General features: G+C 31.1%; 1 protein-coding gene and 1 pseudogene across 1 annotated transcript; both read right to left on the bottom strand.

Moving 5' to 3' along the window:
* Nucleotides 1–1,272: 1,272 nt before the first annotated feature.
* Nucleotides 1,273–2,634, bottom strand: LOC107940788 (uncharacterized acetyltransferase At3g50280-like; annotated as a pseudogene).
* A 9,302-nt stretch (nucleotides 2,635–11,936) lies between these two features.
* Nucleotides 11,937–14,629, bottom strand: LOC107940794 (subtilisin-like protease SBT3). The gene has a single exon (XM_016874247.2). The coding sequence runs from the start codon at nucleotides 14,316–14,318 to the stop codon at nucleotides 12,024–12,026; it is 2,295 nt and encodes a 764-aa protein (XP_016729736.1). The 5' UTR covers nucleotides 14,319–14,629; the 3' UTR covers nucleotides 11,937–12,023.
* Between the last annotated feature and the right edge of the window lie 4,411 nt (nucleotides 14,630–19,040).

Here is a 19,040-nt window from a genome sequence, read left to right as displayed (position 1 = left end):
GTGTAACAGGTAAAAGTAGCGAATTTCGTGCAGAAGGAGTTAAATTGTTTTTTTTTTTAATTTTTTATTAATAAATAAATAAATTAGTCTTTGTATGTTAATTCAAAGAAAAAAATTAATTCTTTTTATTAAAATTTTTATCCCTTTGTAATGTTAAAAATTGATGTGGTTGGATGAATAATCGAATAGTGACACATAACATACCACATGTATCTCATGCTGATGTATAGGAACAGTTTTTAACAGTAGAAATGAAAAGAAATTTTAACAAGAAGACCAATTGACTCTTTGATCTAGCGTACAATAATTAATTTTCTCAATTTTTAAATAGATAAATTAAAATGCAATCTAATTACTAGCTCATGGACTTTCACGATACTTTTATCAAATGAAAATATAATTAAAAGTGAAATAAAAATTAACTACTAGATGTAATGGTATTTTTATATTTTTAACAATTCACTATAGATCTGTTGACCATAGGACCTCTTCATCATATATAGGCTTAACATATGTTTTTTCATTAAAAGACCATGGCTAAAGAAATTGAATGACATCCATTTCCTACGGAAATAACTTTCAATTAAGCAAACATTAATGCCATTATTAACTTAAGCATTAATTGGGATTAAGTTGACTCATTGTATTGTAGCAATGAAAATGCCTTTCAATTAAGATATAAGCAAAAATAATAATAAATAAAAAATAAATTGTTTGAGCTATTCCTGATAGTTAAGATATTCACTGTTCCATGTATGATTTGGAGTCGAGTTACACTAATCGTGTTACTATTTAAGGTTTTGTCTTCCTCTTATAATTTATCAAAAAAAATTATTTGAGTTATGAAAAAAAAAACTCTAATAATTTAAACAAAGCAAAGTACATTTAAATCAAAGTTCCATTTTTGGGATAGTGTTCTATTGGAAAAAAAAAATCAAACCACTCCCCATTCATGTTACATGATTTTTAATTTGAAAGCTAAAATGAAAGCAATAATTAAAAGTTTTAGAAAATTAATAAGAAAAAGCTTCAATTTCATTCAATATTATAATATTAAAATAAAAGTATAAAATTTAAGTTATGATCAAAATATTAAAATTCCGCAATTAAAAAGTTTAATAAAAAATTTGTAAAAACAAACTTAAATTTTTTTTCAATTAATAAACGTAATATAATTAATAAACATAATTCAAGAATTTACCACAATGACTAATTACACATTTTAACCGAAATAAAAACATGAAACCCAGGGGACAAACGACATCAAATGGGTTATGAAGCAGCAGCCATGAACGCTTCATCTGATTCAAGAGCATTCATTGAAAATGATGGAAGGCAAATTTCTATGTCAACACTTCCTTTTCCTTCACGGCCTGGATACGGTGAAACTTTCCCATCAAACTTATTACCATATCCACTTCGAAGTGTAAAGTGCTTTCCCTAACCCAAACTCGTTTCCATACATGTTGAACCTTGGTGAGCTTCCAATAATCACAATCCGTGGATATAAATGTGGAGAACACTGGTAAACGAAAGGTGACCGAAGCCAATCATTGTCATAACCACGCACTGATTTGTCTGAATGGTTAACCACAGCTTGGTACAATTTCCAAGCAGCCCAACCGAGACCATGATCGAGCAATTCACCGGCTGTAGTCATTGCTGTCACGGTTTGAAACGAGTTCCCAAAGTAATTAGGGGATAATGGTGGTTCAAGTCTTGACCTATTGTTTATAGCCAACATGCAACAAGTAACAATTTCACATGGTAAACGACGAGCTCTTGTTATGGACCGCCACACAAATGCTGATAAAGACTGAAAGGAGGAGATTTTGGTGGTGTTGGATTCTGTGTTAGCCCTTTTTTTGAGCTTTGTAATGGACTTTGCTGAAAAATGGAATATTCTCTCTAAAACATGGGGTGTTTCGAATCTGGTGATGAACTCATTTTGATGAGTGAAAGGAAGGGTAAGCAATGGGCCATTGTTACCCTCTGGAAACCATCTCTCCAACATTGGCGAGCCTGAGATTTTTATTTTAGTATCTCCTTGGGCTTGAAATATTTCGGACAATGTGTTGATGAAATGCCAAAACGTGGTTCCATCGGCAATAGCATGGTTCATAGAACAACCTATGAACACCCCATCTACCAGCTCAGTGACCTGAATCGATAACAAAGGCCTGGTGTGACCATCATAGTTGATTGCTCGATCATGGTCGAAGAACGATTGAACAACCAACGGAACATAAGTAGGGGAAACAATGTCGGATACTGATAAATCAACAGCTGCATGTATAAATTTGGCTCCTGGACTGTTTTTGCAATCAACAAAGACGGAATATGAGACTTTGGGTTTTGTTCTATTTTTGTTGCAAGCCGACCTGCTAAGGGATAGAAATGAAGGAGGGCAATGGAAAGGGATTGTTTGAGCCTTACCAAGACATTGTTGATCAAGTTTAGTTCATAATAATCCCCTGGTGGTGGTTTGGTATAAAGAAGACCCTTTTGGATGTAGTGTACGGAAAGCATGACAAGATCTCATGTTGTGAGATAAAAGGGCTGTTTTGATTGTTCCGAAACATGTTGTGGTTTAACAAAACATCCTGAGATGATTCGAACTGTTGATGAATCCATTTTTTTGGTGCTCAAAAGGAAATTACCCATCTTTTTAAATCATTGATCTAAGTGAGGATGCCTGTTGGAATTCGAGCATCAACATTAATTAAGAAACTATTTCACATGCACCGAGGAGTTCTTGCTTTTATAATATTGGATAATAAAACTATTTCACATGCAAAACTTGATCTATTAATAAATTAATCTTGGATAAAAAAACATTGTACCATTTGCTTGGAACATAATGCCACTTTGGAAATTTTTACTTATTAATTTTGTTCAAACTCAATTAAATTAGTCGATTAGATGGATTGTGTCAAAAATTGATCAAAGTATCAATTTGAAAAAAAAAAATTAATCGATTAACTATAAAATATTGAAAATCAGTTGAAAAGAGAAAAAAAAAATCCATCATTGAATTATTTGATTTCTTCAATGTAAATATGAATTTCTCGTTTAAAAAATCATTAAGAATTCGAATTAATATTGAATTATTTGATTCAAAAATCAGATTCCATCCGCATCTAACTTTAAGTGGAGTAGGTGGGTTCTCTGCTTCTATGATACCTTTCATGAACTCAATATAGCAATTCCATGAATCACTCCGTACTTCGATAGGGTCACCTTTTTTCCCTTCAAAAGATTATGAGTATTCACTAGCAAAATTTGAGGTAATAAAGATTTGAGGTAATAAAGAGGGACGAAATTCAGACGAATTTAGTGAAGAAAATATTTCTGACACATATGATCCCTCCTTACTAAGGTTTGTCCTAAATTTGGTAGCTTTCGTCACTGAATCGAACTTTGCACATGATGCCAAGTGCCAACAGACTTGAAAGTCATATTAAATCTTGCCATTCAACCATTGGGGCCTCACAATTAGCAGATAGATGAAGCTGAAACTTGATATAAGAGCAAGATTGGTTATTGGAATACTATTTGAATATCCATCCTCTCACTAAAACATTAAGAGTAATTTCCCAAAAGAAAGAAAAAAAGTCGGTCCTACAAATCATATCGAGCATATTGGACTTGAAAATGGGAGGTGTTGTTTATTTCCTACTGGTTGATACAATAGACTATTGTGGAGATAAGAACCACTGACCCACCATTCAAAATTTAATGGTGTCCCATAATGAGTATTGCTCACTTTCTTTTTTATATTGAAAAAACCTCTTTTCTTTTCTTTTTTCCTCTGGGATATGGCAATAAAGAAAATGAACATGGTAATTGTGTATTTGTGGGTCACGCATAGCAGTCTTTTCATCAGTAGGGTTTAACCTTGTGAGCCCATATTGGAAGGATATTTGCTCCACGAATGCCTCTTCTTTGGTCGATGATAAGGTTTTGACAGATATTTTTGCTACTTCAGGAATAGTTGTTTCAAATATTTTCTATATGAATGAGGTCTTTTTATTATGTATTAAAGATGGTATTTACTTTTTATAAATTTAAATAATATTTGGATTTAGATATTTTAATTATCGCAAAAGGTTAATAATTTTAAATATTCATTATCCGAATCAATCTTACTTTTGTAAATAGCATATTTAAATCTATTATTGGCTTTATTTTTAAAATTTTTATTTAAAGATCTTGTTTATATTTACTAAATATAAAAATTTAACAGATTTAGAAATTCGAAGGTAATTTAATTAATTTAGTTTCATATTCAAATAGAAATGCTAAAATTTGATATGAATTATAAACGGATTCAAATTTAAAAGCAAATTTACATATTCATATTCGGATTTTACAAAAATTACAGATATCTAACCTAACGTCATCCCTAGGATTGTAGTGTGTACTTAGTGCATGAGGAATTTAGACTTTAAATTGTTAAAGTAAATGGTAATAATAAAATTTAGAATTTTTTTTTATTTGCTAACATGTCAATTTAAGCTTGTCATGCAATAGGTATGTATGAAGGGTTGAGTCTAGAAAAGTTTTAGCAGGGTCAGTATTTAATTATAATTTTTTTATAAATTAAAATATAAATTTATTATGTATTAATATATAATTTCACTATTTTTTGAGGGACTAAACAATTTTTTTTTCATTTTAGGAGGAGTCAAAGTGTAATTTCACTTTATATTAATTTATAATTTTTCTATTTATAAGAGGACCAAACTGAAAATTTTTTATTTTTAGGGGATTAAGACCCCTGCCTGCCCCCTCAGATTTGCCTATGTATATAGTGCTTGTAATTTGACCCACATGTTTTAAATAGGCTTAAAAAAAAACCTTTTGAAGTTTAAAAAAATATTAATTAAACCCCTTCGTGAAAAACACATTCAATTGGCTCTCAAATATTAAAAACACATCAATTAAGCCCTTTAACTAACAACTTTTTGTTGTTGATCATTACTATGTTGACATGACCATTAACATCCGCTAAGTTAGCCATCATGATGTTTGACCTAGCACTATCATGCCAAGAAAAGAAAAAATTAAATCTAAAACGAATCTCAGTAAATGAACTTTCAAGTTTATTTGAATTTAAACCCTTATTTGTTTATGTTCATTCTAAGTGTAATTTTTTAAATTATAAAAATGTTTAAAAGTATAAAAGTATAAAAAGTAATTAAAAAAGAAAAATGGTGGTTTTTTCTTTTCTTACTATTTCAAGATAGGCAATTCTTTTTTTTGATAAGTTTTTAAAGTTCTTGTTATCGTTTTTTTTTAAATTTAATAAAGTTGATTTATTCGTAATGTTTCAAGATCTCAAAATAAAATTGTTGATCATATGGCCGAAATAGGTTCAAGTGGATTGGGTAACATATAACAGTTTTGGGAGTCTTTAGATCCAGTAAGGAATATACTGTTAACTGAGCATAATACTATTTCGAGAATACAAATTCAACTTTTTAAAATTAAAATTACATTCATTGAGAATTGAGAGATGTTGAAGGGATTGGTTTTTTTGAGAGAAGCTTTTAAAATGTCATTTATTGGGTAGTCGATTAGTTCCCTAACAACCGAATGTATTGTCTCTCGAGAGTTTTATTTGCCGAGACTAGTATGCCATGAGCGATTGCCCTAAGGACCTAATTCACAGAGCTGAGAGTGCTTAAACCATACATGGGCATACAACTACCTGCAAAGGGGACGTTAGCATCTCACCCTTGTGCTAGCTGGCCCAAGTGGTGGTACCACTATCCCCAAAATGTGACCTATATGATAAAAGTCAGGGGTTCAAACCTCACCAAGGGCAAGATGCTCACTTCCCCTTGGTGGTTGGTCATACGCCTACATGCAATCGAGGTGCTCCTAGCTTAGCGAACCAGGCCTCAGGGTAGCCGCTCACGACATGTTTGCTCTCGGCAGAGCACAAGAGAAAAAACCTCTTTGAGGGACAAAACCTTCGATTGTTATTGGGAGTTCAGTCGGCTCCCTGACAAACAACACTTCGAAGACTTCTCCTAAAGGAGTTAACCTACCCTCAAATGTAAAATTGGCTCTTAAATTATACTACTTTTTCCATTTAAGTACCTGATATTTCATCAAAAGAGGTACTTAAACTATTAATTCCGTCCCATTTTATCCCAAAACAATAATAGACAATAAGCACGTCACACATGGCATATTCTTACCGAATGTCTTACATGAAATGAACTCATAATTTTAACACCATTTTTGACCAAAAAACACTTTAAATACCTAAGTGGGAAAATGGGTAGTTTGATGGCAAATTTTGTAGCTAAACCTATAACTTATTCCAAATCACTCAACACTATAGAAAATTCCATTAGTCAAACGATGAAATTTTCTTCTCAAATTGTATAAAAGGTCTTTTTTTTAGAATTCTATAAAAAGTCCCTGTACTATACATTTTTGGTAGATTTAGTCCTACTATAATTTGATCATTTTTAATTTCTGCACTTTGAAATGTATATTTCTATTCTTGAGGTCAACCTTTTTTCATTAATTCCGTAAAATCAATTGATGTAGCTTAATTTTTAAACATATTGTAACAACCCTATATCTGGTTCGACCTAAGGAACCTGGTATAGGAATATTACATGTGGTGCCAAATTGATTTTTGCTAATCACTAATATATTTGAACATAAAAAAAAAAGAGTTGTCATAACTTATATTTTAATCCCTACTACTTCGAACACACTTGATCTTCCTAAGTACATGTCATTTTATTCAAAATTTTGAAACATACCCTCTTGGCACTTAGAGATGTGATGAGATGGATGTCCACGACCTCAACTATGACTCTTCAAAATCACTTTACCTATGCATTGAAAATAAACGCGTTAAGTCGGTGAAGACTTAGTAAGTACCCATGAAATTTAAATTCTATTAAATTTCTTAATTTTCGATATCTCGTTTCTTTGTTTATTTATCATATTCATTTGTAACTTTTTTACTTATTTCATAATTTAGTCCTTAAGTCCTCAAATCAACTTATAACTTTTTATACATGTATCATATTTCATCATTTAGTGTAAATTTTCATGATTTTCTCACTATTTCTTTCAGAATTTATTTTTAATTCAATAATTCAAACATGAATCAGAGATAAACTTTGACCTTTTAACGAAAATTATTTACCTTTTTAGCAGAGGCCAAGTAGACTAAATAGAACACTTAGGATATGTGGGACTGATACAGATGTGCATTATTATGCACTATTAAGCAGAGAGCACTAAAGTGTTATACAGAGAGCATAAATGTGCTATACAGAGAGCATAAATGTGCTAATAATCGGAGAGCACTAATGTGCTAATAATCAAAGAGCATTAACGTGCTAATAATCAGAGAGCGCGCTAAGGTTCCTTAATGACATGTCACTAATATCCCAATAGTTCTTATCTCGTCTACTTGGGCAAGTCATAATATACACACGTCACTTTTACACTTTTCGCATAATGCTTTTACATACTTTACAATTTAATCCTTGTACAAGTAATCCGTATAATTATATCTTCACTATCTTTAATACATGTAATATATTTCTAAATTCATTATTCTTCCATAATTCACTAATAATCCTTATCATGTATTTCACATATCACTTCTATATATTTTGTAATTCAGTCCTTAGCACAAAATTTCATGTAGCAATATATTTTACTTTTAATAACACATATAACATAATTCAATACTTATTAATATTCCAAAATTCACTACAACATCAATGTTTCTCATTCTAAGTGTTATTCACTTCACTTTTCTATTTCTAATATAAAATTTCCTAAATTTACGATTTAACCCTTAACTTTCCACAATTTAGGAAATAATTTTAGTTTGGATTACAAAATTCATATATTCTTTTATTTTCCACCATATGCTTTATTATTAATATTTCCTTGTAAACTTTTATAACTTACCTATTTAATCACTTTTTTCCCATAAAAGTTCTCTATTCATTATTACACAATTTTTCTTTCACATCTCACTTAATTCACATAATTAATTCCACTATCTCATTTTCCACATCAAATTTCTATGTATTTCACTTGTATTATTTCCACCACATATATTTCTCAAGTCTTTCAATTTAGTCCTTATTTCCATAAAATTTCACATTTTCCCATAATTTCACTTATCTAGCACTTTATATATTTTTACTAACACATAACCCAACTATTATACTTTTATTATAATTTCCTCCTTCACTTAAGAAATTATTTCACACTATATATATATTTTACTTAATTACCACTTACTTTACAGAAATCACATTTTAATCCTTAAATAACAAGAAAGTTCATGGGTATATACTTACCTCTTTTCTATCAAAATCTCTTGTTTTTCTCTTCTCCTACCACTTGATTCACTTACTCAACTTCTCTCTTCATCAACATGTCAAAAACACAATATTTCCTCATGAGAAATCTTTACTTTAACACCATTTTTATGCTTTTCTATCACTACTAAACTTAAAAATAACATAAAACCTTAACATCCATACCTTATTCTCTTGAAACCAAAATTTAACTTGACTTTCTCTCTCCTCCAACTTCTATTTTCTTGAATCTAACTTGATATTCTAGCTCCCCAAAGTCTCCTTATTATTTTTCTCTCTTGATAGCTATGGAAATTCATTTGATTTCTAAGTGAAAATGGTGGATTTTTGGTAAAATGACCAAATTGTAAAGAAAAGAAAATTTTTTCTTTCTTTTCTTCTTCTCACATTAGAACCCTTCATCTTTCCTTCCTTATATACTAAATAAAATAATAAAAAGTATAATTAAATGTCAAATCAAAATATTAATAAACTAATATTTATTTATTTATTTAATCGCTCTTCAAAATTATCTTCCTTGCTAAAAGACTATTTTGCCCCTTATGATCCTTCAAAATTTCTCCATTGAATCATCACTCATTTTAGTAAAATTATGATTTAACCCCTCATACTTTTTCCACTTATTCAATTTGGTCCTAATTCATCCATTTTCCTTAGTTTCTAGACCCTTCCATCCTTAAAATATTTTCACTATTGGTCCTTCAAATTTTCTATATTTACACTTCAACCCCTCAAATTTTGAGTATTTTCTCTTGGGCCACAAAACTTTTTTCACTTTTTCAATTTAGTCCTTTCTTGAATTAATATATCATAATATACTTCTTAAATAGATTTTGTTGACATAACTCAAAATTTCCCTTTTTGTCAATTTATTTCCTATTTTACTATATCAAGGACAATATCTCACTTTTTTACTGTAGCAACTTTCGGGGTGTTACACATATGGTGATGTGACACATTACACATAACATTTTTTATGGTTGGACAAACATTATACATTTTTCTCTCCTTTTTGTGTCTTTTCAAAATCTGCAGAAGTTGTCAAATTATGCAAAAATGTCAAGATGAATATGTCATCACACCATATATTAAAAAAAGTCATATCAAATTATTTGATAGAATTAACGAAAAAAAACCGAAATTAAAATTAAAAATACATATTTCGAAAATTATTCTAGTTAAATCTCACTATTTGAACGATTGGTTATTCAAATTAAAGCATAACATGTGAAAAGCCCAAATTATTCTTATATTTATACATATAAATGAAATCTAGTTTGATAGCATCTTTGTTTGTTTGCATTTGTAAGGAAACAACAATAATGTAGTCCATGATGAATGTAAACACCAATTCAAGTCTTTTATCCAAAATTTGGTACCAAAAGAGTAATTTTTCAAACAAAATAGGGCGTCATTAGGGGCAGTGATTGGACTTAAAAATGATATTTTTCCATGAATCTGTAAATCATTGAATATAGAGATAGCAATAGCAAGCAACGTTTTCACGTCCATGTTGTGTTACCTATCGTATCTTCCATCGGCAATTTATTGTAGGTCAAGTCATTCTCCACACATGGGCTAGCTGTTCATTTTTGTAATATTTGTGGGTCAGAACTGAGTATATTCTCATTGGGAAAAGAAAAAGGGTTATGTTTAACTTTTTAAGGGTCGAAGATCTTGTATTTTAATTGGTATTAAGGACTGAAATACCTATGTGAATAAAATTGATGTGGCACTGACAGTTTATATCATAGTGGCACTTGGTAGTTTTACATTTTGACACATGGCAAAAAATAAAAAAATTTAAAAGATTTATAAATAAGGAATGAACTTGGACACATGGTTGTCTATATACATTTAAACATGGATGCTAATTTGTCCAAGTTCATTCTAGACATTTTTTAGTAATTTTATGTATTTTTAATTTTTTTATAAATCATATTTTTATAATATTATTAAATTAAAAATGCATAAAATTTGATATTTGATAAAATGTATGTGTTATGCATTTGATATCTTTTTAGATTTTATATATTTTAATTTCATAATAATATAATAATATAATATTTTATTCAAATTAAAAATATATTTTATTTGAACACCAGATTCATTATGTGTAAAAAGTTATAGTTTTTAAATTTTTTATTTTTATTTTTGCCACATGTCAAAATATGGTGTTGTCACATGTCACCATGCTATTGGTCGTTAGTGTCACATCATCGTATCTTAACGATGTTATTGCTAAGATACTAAAGTGTGTGATGGAATTGAAGTTACGTCCAAAAAATTTTAAGTACCAATTAGGTATAAGTGGCCAAATTCAAGGGGCAAAAAATATATATTAACCCATTTTTTAACATAAAATTTTGTTGTTAGTTCTTGTAAGATTTAGTTATTGCTAATTTGATCCTTTTTAGCTTTTACATATTTCAAAATTTAAGATTTTAGTCTCGACTCAAATGAAAGTGATTAAATATGGCAAGCCAAATTCTACTATTAGGTTTTTACAATTTATAAGATGTGGGTTTAGTCTATATTTTCAATTTGGCCATTTTTAATCTTTATACTTTTTGAATGTTGAATTTTAGACTTCAATCATGACCCAAACGTAGTCATTAAATACGTTAAACTAAAATGGCATGACTTTTTATGAGTGTTATGAGGAAATAATAAATTGGTATGGCATTACACATGTAGTAATATTTACTACACAAAGCGAGAATGCAAGAGGAGCCAAAAGGGACCTTGGCCACTTAAAAATTAGAAAATTGTCATTAAGCCCTTCAAAATTTTTAAAAATTTTATTTAGGCCCTTAAATTTTTTAAAATTCTAATTAAAATCTATAAAGGTTTTGAATATTTTAATTAAACCTTCTAACATTTTTTAATTCTCATTAAATTTCTTAATTTAAAAAAAAATTAATTAGATCCCCAATTTTTTTAAAATTTTAGTTAGTCCACCACTAAAAATATACTTGCCACATTAATTTTTGGTAATAGCAAAATTTAACTTAACATATTTCAAAACTACTATTTGGTGAGGGCTAAATTTCTAAAATTCAAATAGAACATAGATTAAAAATGACTAAGTTAAAGTATAAGGATCGAATTTACAATTTTCACATAATATAAGTACTAATAGCAAATTTTGACTTCATTTAAAAAAAAAGACTTATTTCTCTTATTAGGGGAAATAAAAGACCATTTTAATGGAAATTAATGGCAACAATTAATTGTTGGATAGAATTTTATACTTCGGGGACACTCACCCAAAGCATTAAAATAAAATAGAAAAAAAAAAGCAAAATGTTGGAAGACCTTTAGATTTTCAGTAATTTACAGTCTAATTTTGACTATTCTTTTATGATTAGCTGGAAAGATATGAAAATTATTCAATAATCATACATGACCTGCAGACAAGCAACAACCATAAAGCATTACAATTGTTTCAATTTATTTCATTGTTAGGAACCGTACAAAAACCTTAATCATATATGTCTTCAGCCTGTTAGTCTAAAACCGATAAGTTCAATCAAAATTCACTGTAAAAAATAATAATTTGTTTTTGCTGAACATTTATAATTGCTTTATTCATTACCATAAAAACATTAAGATAATTTAAAGAAAAAAACAATGGGAGTTTTGTCATTTTTCAATTTTGTAGCTTGTGGCAACTATTGGACTTGTAACAACATGTTCCTTTCCACTATCTTCCCATGTGAGATAACCAAACAACACAGCTTTATGCAATTGTTTTGGACCTTCAATGCTCAGCTTGTAGCTTTTCTTCTCGTATTTTGTCTTGAAAACCAATGTGTCTGGTTCCACTGTTACCTTAAGTCCATTGATAGGTGTCACATTTGCTTTGTATGTAAAGCTTCCATCTCCGACATTAGTCACAGTTCTTCCAAACTCCACGACTGTCGTTGAGTTCGGTTTCGCACCCCTGTCGTTGAAAAACGCTATGAAAGAAGGGTAATTGAGATCAAGAGAAGGGTTGGAACAGTTGTTTGACGATGTTTTCGTGATGGTTTTAATTTGTTGTTGTGTGAAATTTAGACCACAAAGGAGATCAACGTAATCTTGAACCGTAGCATCGTATATAAGTCCGGGGTTTAAAGCTTTATTGGGGTTAACATGACCAGCTCCCATGGCTAAAGGATCAGCCGGTCGGAGATTTCCGCCTATATCCTTTATCGGACTACCTGTGTTATCGATTTGATCGGATGTTGTCATCAAAGCCGATCGAATTGCCGCAGGGCTCCAATTAGGATAAACAGCTTTTAAAAGGGCTGCTATACCCGAAACATGGGGACATGCCATGGATGTTCCCGACAATAAGTTGAAATTGGTGAACACAAGGTCTTGATTTACACGAGCTGCTGCAATATTTGGAGGCCATGCAGCGAGGACTGAGTCACCAGGTGCCATAATATCAGGCTTTAAAACCAGTGGACAACTATAGGATGGACCTCGAGACGTATAGCTAGTCACCCTTGGTGATGGCTTAATACCAAGGATTGTTTTTTTAAACACAATGCTGGCTTTTGGGTCAGTGTTGCTTTTAATGAAATCCACAACTGTGTCACCATCTTTTTGTACCAAGAAAATGGCTGGAAATGGGCTTTGGACGAATACATCGACACTGCTGCTATTCGTTATGAAGACAGCGGCAATGTTACCAGCGGCTAGAATGTTGTTAAATTGATCGTCGAGCGAATCTTCCTTGCCTGGATCTTGACACACAATGATCTTCTGCTTGATTTTGCTCAATTCGGTTTTGTTACTACATGTGTCCATGAAAACAATTGGGAATTCAGTTGATGTGAAATTCCCTGGATATTGAGCTAAGCCATTGATTGACACTTTGTTACTGAGGATTAAGGTTGCGCCGAAGTCACGGTCCATGGTGCCGGCGGCTACGGTTATAACCCAAGGTGTACCATTGTGTAGAGTCTCTACATCTGGTCCTTCATTGCCTGCAGATGTGGAAACGAAAATGTTCTTCTCTATGGCAGCAAATGTGGCTATTGCGATAGGGTCTTCGTATAAGTCGACTCCATCCAAGCCCAATGACATTGAAAGAACGTCGACACCGTCAGTAATAGCTTGATCAATGGCTGCAATTATATCAGTGGTGTAAGCTCCTTCTTCCCATAGAGCTTTATACATGGCTACACGAGCCATTGGTGCCATTCCTCTAGCAGTCCCCGGTGCATAGCCAAAATACGATGCATCTTTCACATAAGTTCCAGCTACAGTTGTGGACGTATGGGTACCATGTCCTTCAGTGTCTCGCGTGGAATTCATTGAGATGGTGATATTGGAATTATGAGCAATCAGACCTTTATTGAAAAACCGAGCACCAATAAGCTTTTTATTGCACAATGAGGAATTGAATTGGGTACCACTTTCACATTCCCCTTTCCATCTTGATGGAACATCACTCATCCCATCATCATTAAAGCTTTCGCTTTCTGGCCAAACCCCAGTATCAATCACCCCGACGATTACATCTTTGCCGAAGCTCGACACTGGCCATGCACCGGTACCAGAATTCAAGTCGAGGAATTCGAAAGAATGTGTTGTATCGACCTTTACAACTCTATCTTTAACCGATGAAACATACCCCGGACTATTTTTCAAGGACTCAAGCTCTGCAGGTGTGAGACTAGCACTAAAACCTTGAATAACATGGTTATAAGTATAGATAAGTTTAGAAAAAGGAGTGGTTGGGTTGGTTTCAGCTTTGGATTTGGCTGAAACAGATGAAAGAGTGGCCAAATACCAGGTGTGCTGGTTAGAGAAAGCTTTGGGCATGGCAGAGATGTCCATATGGACAATATAATTGTCAGATTTTGCTAGTTTGATAAACATAAACAAGACACAAAAAGAAACCCAACAATAAACGTACAGGTGTTTGGTAATATCAGCTGCCATGGTAATGAATTATGAGATAGTTTTTTTGCTTTGGAAGACTTTCATGAATTTGGCAAAGCTTATATAGGGAATTGGTAAAGCTTGGAAACTTGGAAGTCTTAATTGCTATTAAGTATCTTCAACTTTGTCTGTCTGGGATCCATGTAATGGATCTCTAAGGTCTAAAGTCAAGTCATCCACTACATGTTTTCCTACAGTGAACTAACTTGGATTGAGGTTCATAGTGTAGCTTCCGGTTCGGTCCGTATTTAGTCAGAACCAAATATAGTTACAATAGTAAATAGTGTTAAACCGAGTACCATTCGATTTGATCCCACCATATCCTTCTTTGGTTAAAAGATTATAGGGTAGTGATCAAGGAATGGGTGGCATCCTATTTTGCTTCCACAAGGACCACATAGCACTTTTAAAAGGATACCACAAAAAGATAATGTGTGAAATTGTTGCTTATCCGTTGCCCCATTATACCCCAGAATAGTAAAAAAAAATTGATACTTAAGTTTGGATTAATTTTTTGGTATAACTCACTCATTAAAAACAAATAATCCTTATAATTCGAACCTACAAAATGTGTCGTGAAATGAACAATCATAATTAATAGATAAATATTAGAAATCGATTCTAAATTTATCTACGAGTGATATTTTAATCATTAATTTTTAGTGCTTCTCTAGTTATAGATGTAACAAATTGGTTTGGTACTTAAAATAAAAGATAAAATAAAAAATAAAAGAACACCAATAATTGTAGGTCATAGAGCCCCCACCATGTGCAAGTTCACAACGAAACAAATCTTATGTCACTCAAGCATAATTTAATTGTTTATGATAATGTTCATGGAAAATTGATAGGATTATCAAGAGGAAGAAGAATATTATAAGTCGCCATGGATTATCTTCTTATCTAAAACCCATTTTTGCTTGGTGTAAAATTTTTGAAGCCGACATTTACATTAAATTTGATATGGAATTGAGTTAAATTTTTTAAAAAATATTTTTTTAATATTATTTTTTCCATTTATAAAATTTAAATCTGAAACTTTTAAACAACATCAAATCTTGACTAGGTCTAAATTGCTTGATGATATCCTAATAAGACTAATATTTATGATGATTTCTTCTTTGCTAATTGAAGAAATTCATTGACAGTTGACTCTATGGGTCATATTTAAGACGCATAAAGTGGGAGTTAAAACAGTTGACTCTATGGGTCATATTTAAGACGCATAAAGTGGGAGTTAAACGCGTGAACAAATAGGTAGACTATAGAATAGTTTATATATAGTGGGGATGGGGTTACCCAAGTGATTAATGCACCGAAGCTTTCAATGTCAGCATTTTCCTTAACTTTTATTTGGCCAAAACCAGAAAGACATGTTGCTTGTGGTCCATGGAATTTGTTTTTATTCACAAAGTGGTGCCTCTGTAGATATCTTTCTCTCCCAAACCAATCATTCCATAGATTTCTACCATTACATCCGAGGTTACTAAATTATTAATAAGTTTATGTTTTGATCATTCAATTTTAAAAAGTTACAAAATGGTTATTGAACTATTTGAAAGTTTTCTTTTAAAGCATTGGGATGTTAAAATTGTTGATGTATAGCTTCCTCCTTTTACATCGCCCACACCAATCAAAAGCTCTTCTTCCTTTCTCTTCTATAGTTTAATTTTTTTTTCATGAAACAACTTTGAATCTCATGAATTTGTGAACCAAAATCTAAACAAATTTTTTCTCTGATTTTCAACAATGACCATCAGATTGAATTGGATTTAAGGTATGTTCTTTTACTCGTTTGATGGGAACTGATCCGCAGTACTAATCACCGAATTGTCTCTTGGAGCTCGCTAACCGAACTTTTAAAGAAAAAAAACTTAGCAACCAAGTGACTTAAATACTTGAATTATCCTCTAACTTTATTCTAGTTAGTTATTTAGTTAGAGCTGGAATAGTTATTCAGTTTAATACTTATAATGGTTGATTTTATTGAAATTATTGCTACTTCAAAAAAAATGAGTACAATAGATATTTTTTCTTCTATAGGATTTCTTTTTTATTTTAGAGAAAAAAAAATTGAAGCTACATTTAGAACATCAAATTGTGAAGCTAAGTGACTGCAACTCAGGAGTGAAGTTAAAAAAAAAATTTGGAAGGATGGCAGAATTTAATTATAAAATTTTAAGATATTAAAGTGTAAGTTTATCATGTATTAATTTATGATTTCATCATTTTTAAAAGGATTAAATAATTTTTTAAAATTTTTTGAAGTCAATGTACAATTTTATCATATATTAACTTTTAATTTTATCATTTATAAGAGGACTAAAAGGATAATTATAATTTTAGGGGGCGAAGGCCTTTACGTATCCCTAAATTCACCTTTGTTGCAATGACAAGAGTTATTTCATATCAATTATGACTCAGACCTAGAAAATTAAATCCATTCCATTTGAAATCAAACTTGATTCAATTTGATTTAATCATAAGAAGTGAATAATCAGAATCCTTACAACCCAAATCCAAATGAATCCAAACCTTAAAGTGACTTGTATCCTAAACATATAAACTCCAAATGATTTATACAAACTCAAAACAACACAAACCTAAAATAATCCAAATATAAAATGATTATAACATGAAATGATGATCCGACCTCACAAATCCGGGTCTCAAATTCAAACAACTAAACCCTAAAGTAATCCTAAACTCAAAACTGTCTGAAGCCAAAATTGACCCAAGGGTCAAATGGCTTGGCGTAAGTGAATTCTCAAAAGGGCTTCTAAGCAAGGAAAAAAGAAATGAAGGTAACACGCTGTACATATATGATTCCAAGAAGAAACTTCCTCACAAGGAATCTTTGCATGGGGACTAAGCAAGACAATGACCAAATTGATAAATAAATAAATAAAAAAGAAGAGGAAAATAAGTAGGGGCTAAAGGTAAAGCTTTCACGTTTTTTTTTTAAAACGAAAGAGCCTTTTTTGGTTTGCTGCCCGTAATAGCCGGTCTAATTCCTTAAATCATTGTCTCATAAGGGTTCCTTTCATACCAAAACTTGCAAGAAATCAATTTTATGGTATTCATTTTGGCCAATTTTTTCATATTGTTGAAAGGCATAGAGGGTTGATGCTACCGTCAAATAAATGACATATGGATAAAATTGAATGGTTAAAATATGCTCCGAATCCCGATAATCTTTATATATTTGGAATTTAGTTATATTTTTTAGAATTAAAATTTCAAGTCTCATTGTTAATATCGTTAAAATTCTTGTTAAATTCAAGTTCATTACAACGTTATTTTTCTTTTGCTACCCAAATGGGTATTTTTCTTATTTCAAAACATTGCGCCATTGAATTTAAGAAAATAATTTGAATGGTATTAACAATTGGACTTAGGTTTTTAAGTTTGAAAAATAAATGAGCTAAATTCTTGAAAATATAAATAGAGGGACTAAATTCCAAATGTACAAAGAGTATAAGGACTTGGAGCATATTTAAACCAAATTGAATCCTCAAGATGATTGGCTTTAATGTAATTCATGTGTTTTGATAAAAGAGTTAATTCTATAAAATATCCTTGAATTATCGCTTAAATTTTAAATTGGTTCTTAAACTTCAAAACGTTCTAATTAAATCTTCAAAATATCAATATTGTACCAATCAGGTTTTTATGTTAGCCTAGCTATCAATTTAACTAAATGCTAGTTTTAATCTAACATTAAAAATTTTTAATACATATAAATCAAATTATAATCACGTGTATATTTACCATAAGACAGCCTCACTGATGTTGGTGGGTGCATAAGGGTTCATAATGGACGATGGGTTATTGGCTTCGCACGAAATGTTGGTATTTGTTCTACAACTGCTGCTGAATTGTAAGGGGCAAATGACGGCTTGGCACAAGCATGGCAACTGGGGGCGCTAACGGTTATTCTTGAGTTGGACAGTCTTAGAAGTAATTCAATTAATTTTGACCTCGGGTCATTTATCTAAGTTTAAAGGTTGATTCGAAAAGCGGAAAGATTTTAATAAAAATATAAGCCTGAAAAATGTACTTAGACAAAAAAATAACTCTTTTTTTAAACGGGTCGAGTCTTAGGTAAGATTTTTTTCCCCAAGCCTAGCTCGAATAAGTTGTTTTGTTGTCATTTCACTATTATATTACTACTATTTTGTTGTTATTGTTTGGATATTGTATAAATTTTATTTTATTGTTAATTTTGTTACTATTTTAAAGGCATTTGTTTGTTAAATTGTTATTCAAGTACAAAGACTTTTTTTTGATGTATTTTCAATTTTTTGAAAACATTTATTTTTAATTTTTTTAGTGTATTTGATGTAATATATTTTTTAAATTTGTTAAAAAAATTAATATGGGTGAACCGGGTCGGATTTGAGTTTAACATTTTTAATTTAAGTCCGGCTTGGATAGAATTTTAGGCCCATTATTTTAGTCGAACCCAAATCTAAAAACGGACTTAAAATTTTACATCGATCTAAACCGACCCGACCCATGATGCAACGAGATCTATCGAGGAGGTAATCGAGTACCCCGAAGCTTTGGCTTCCAGCGCTCTAGTTGACCGCTAGGGCTCTGCTTGTTTTTGCAACTGCCAGATGAATCTTTACAACCTCTCACTAATGATTTGAATGGTTTAGCACTACCTAGGATGATATCTTTGTAACCATTATTTCTCTCTTTGTATACCAAAAAGAA

The sequence above is a fragment of the Gossypium hirsutum genome, chromosome D06 (assembly GCF_007990345.1).
Source record: "Gossypium hirsutum isolate 1008001.06 chromosome D06, Gossypium_hirsutum_v2.1, whole genome shotgun sequence".
Classification (NCBI taxonomy): domain Eukaryota; kingdom Viridiplantae; phylum Streptophyta; class Magnoliopsida; order Malvales; family Malvaceae; genus Gossypium; species Gossypium hirsutum.
This window is presented reverse-complemented; position numbering and strand designations above follow the sequence as displayed.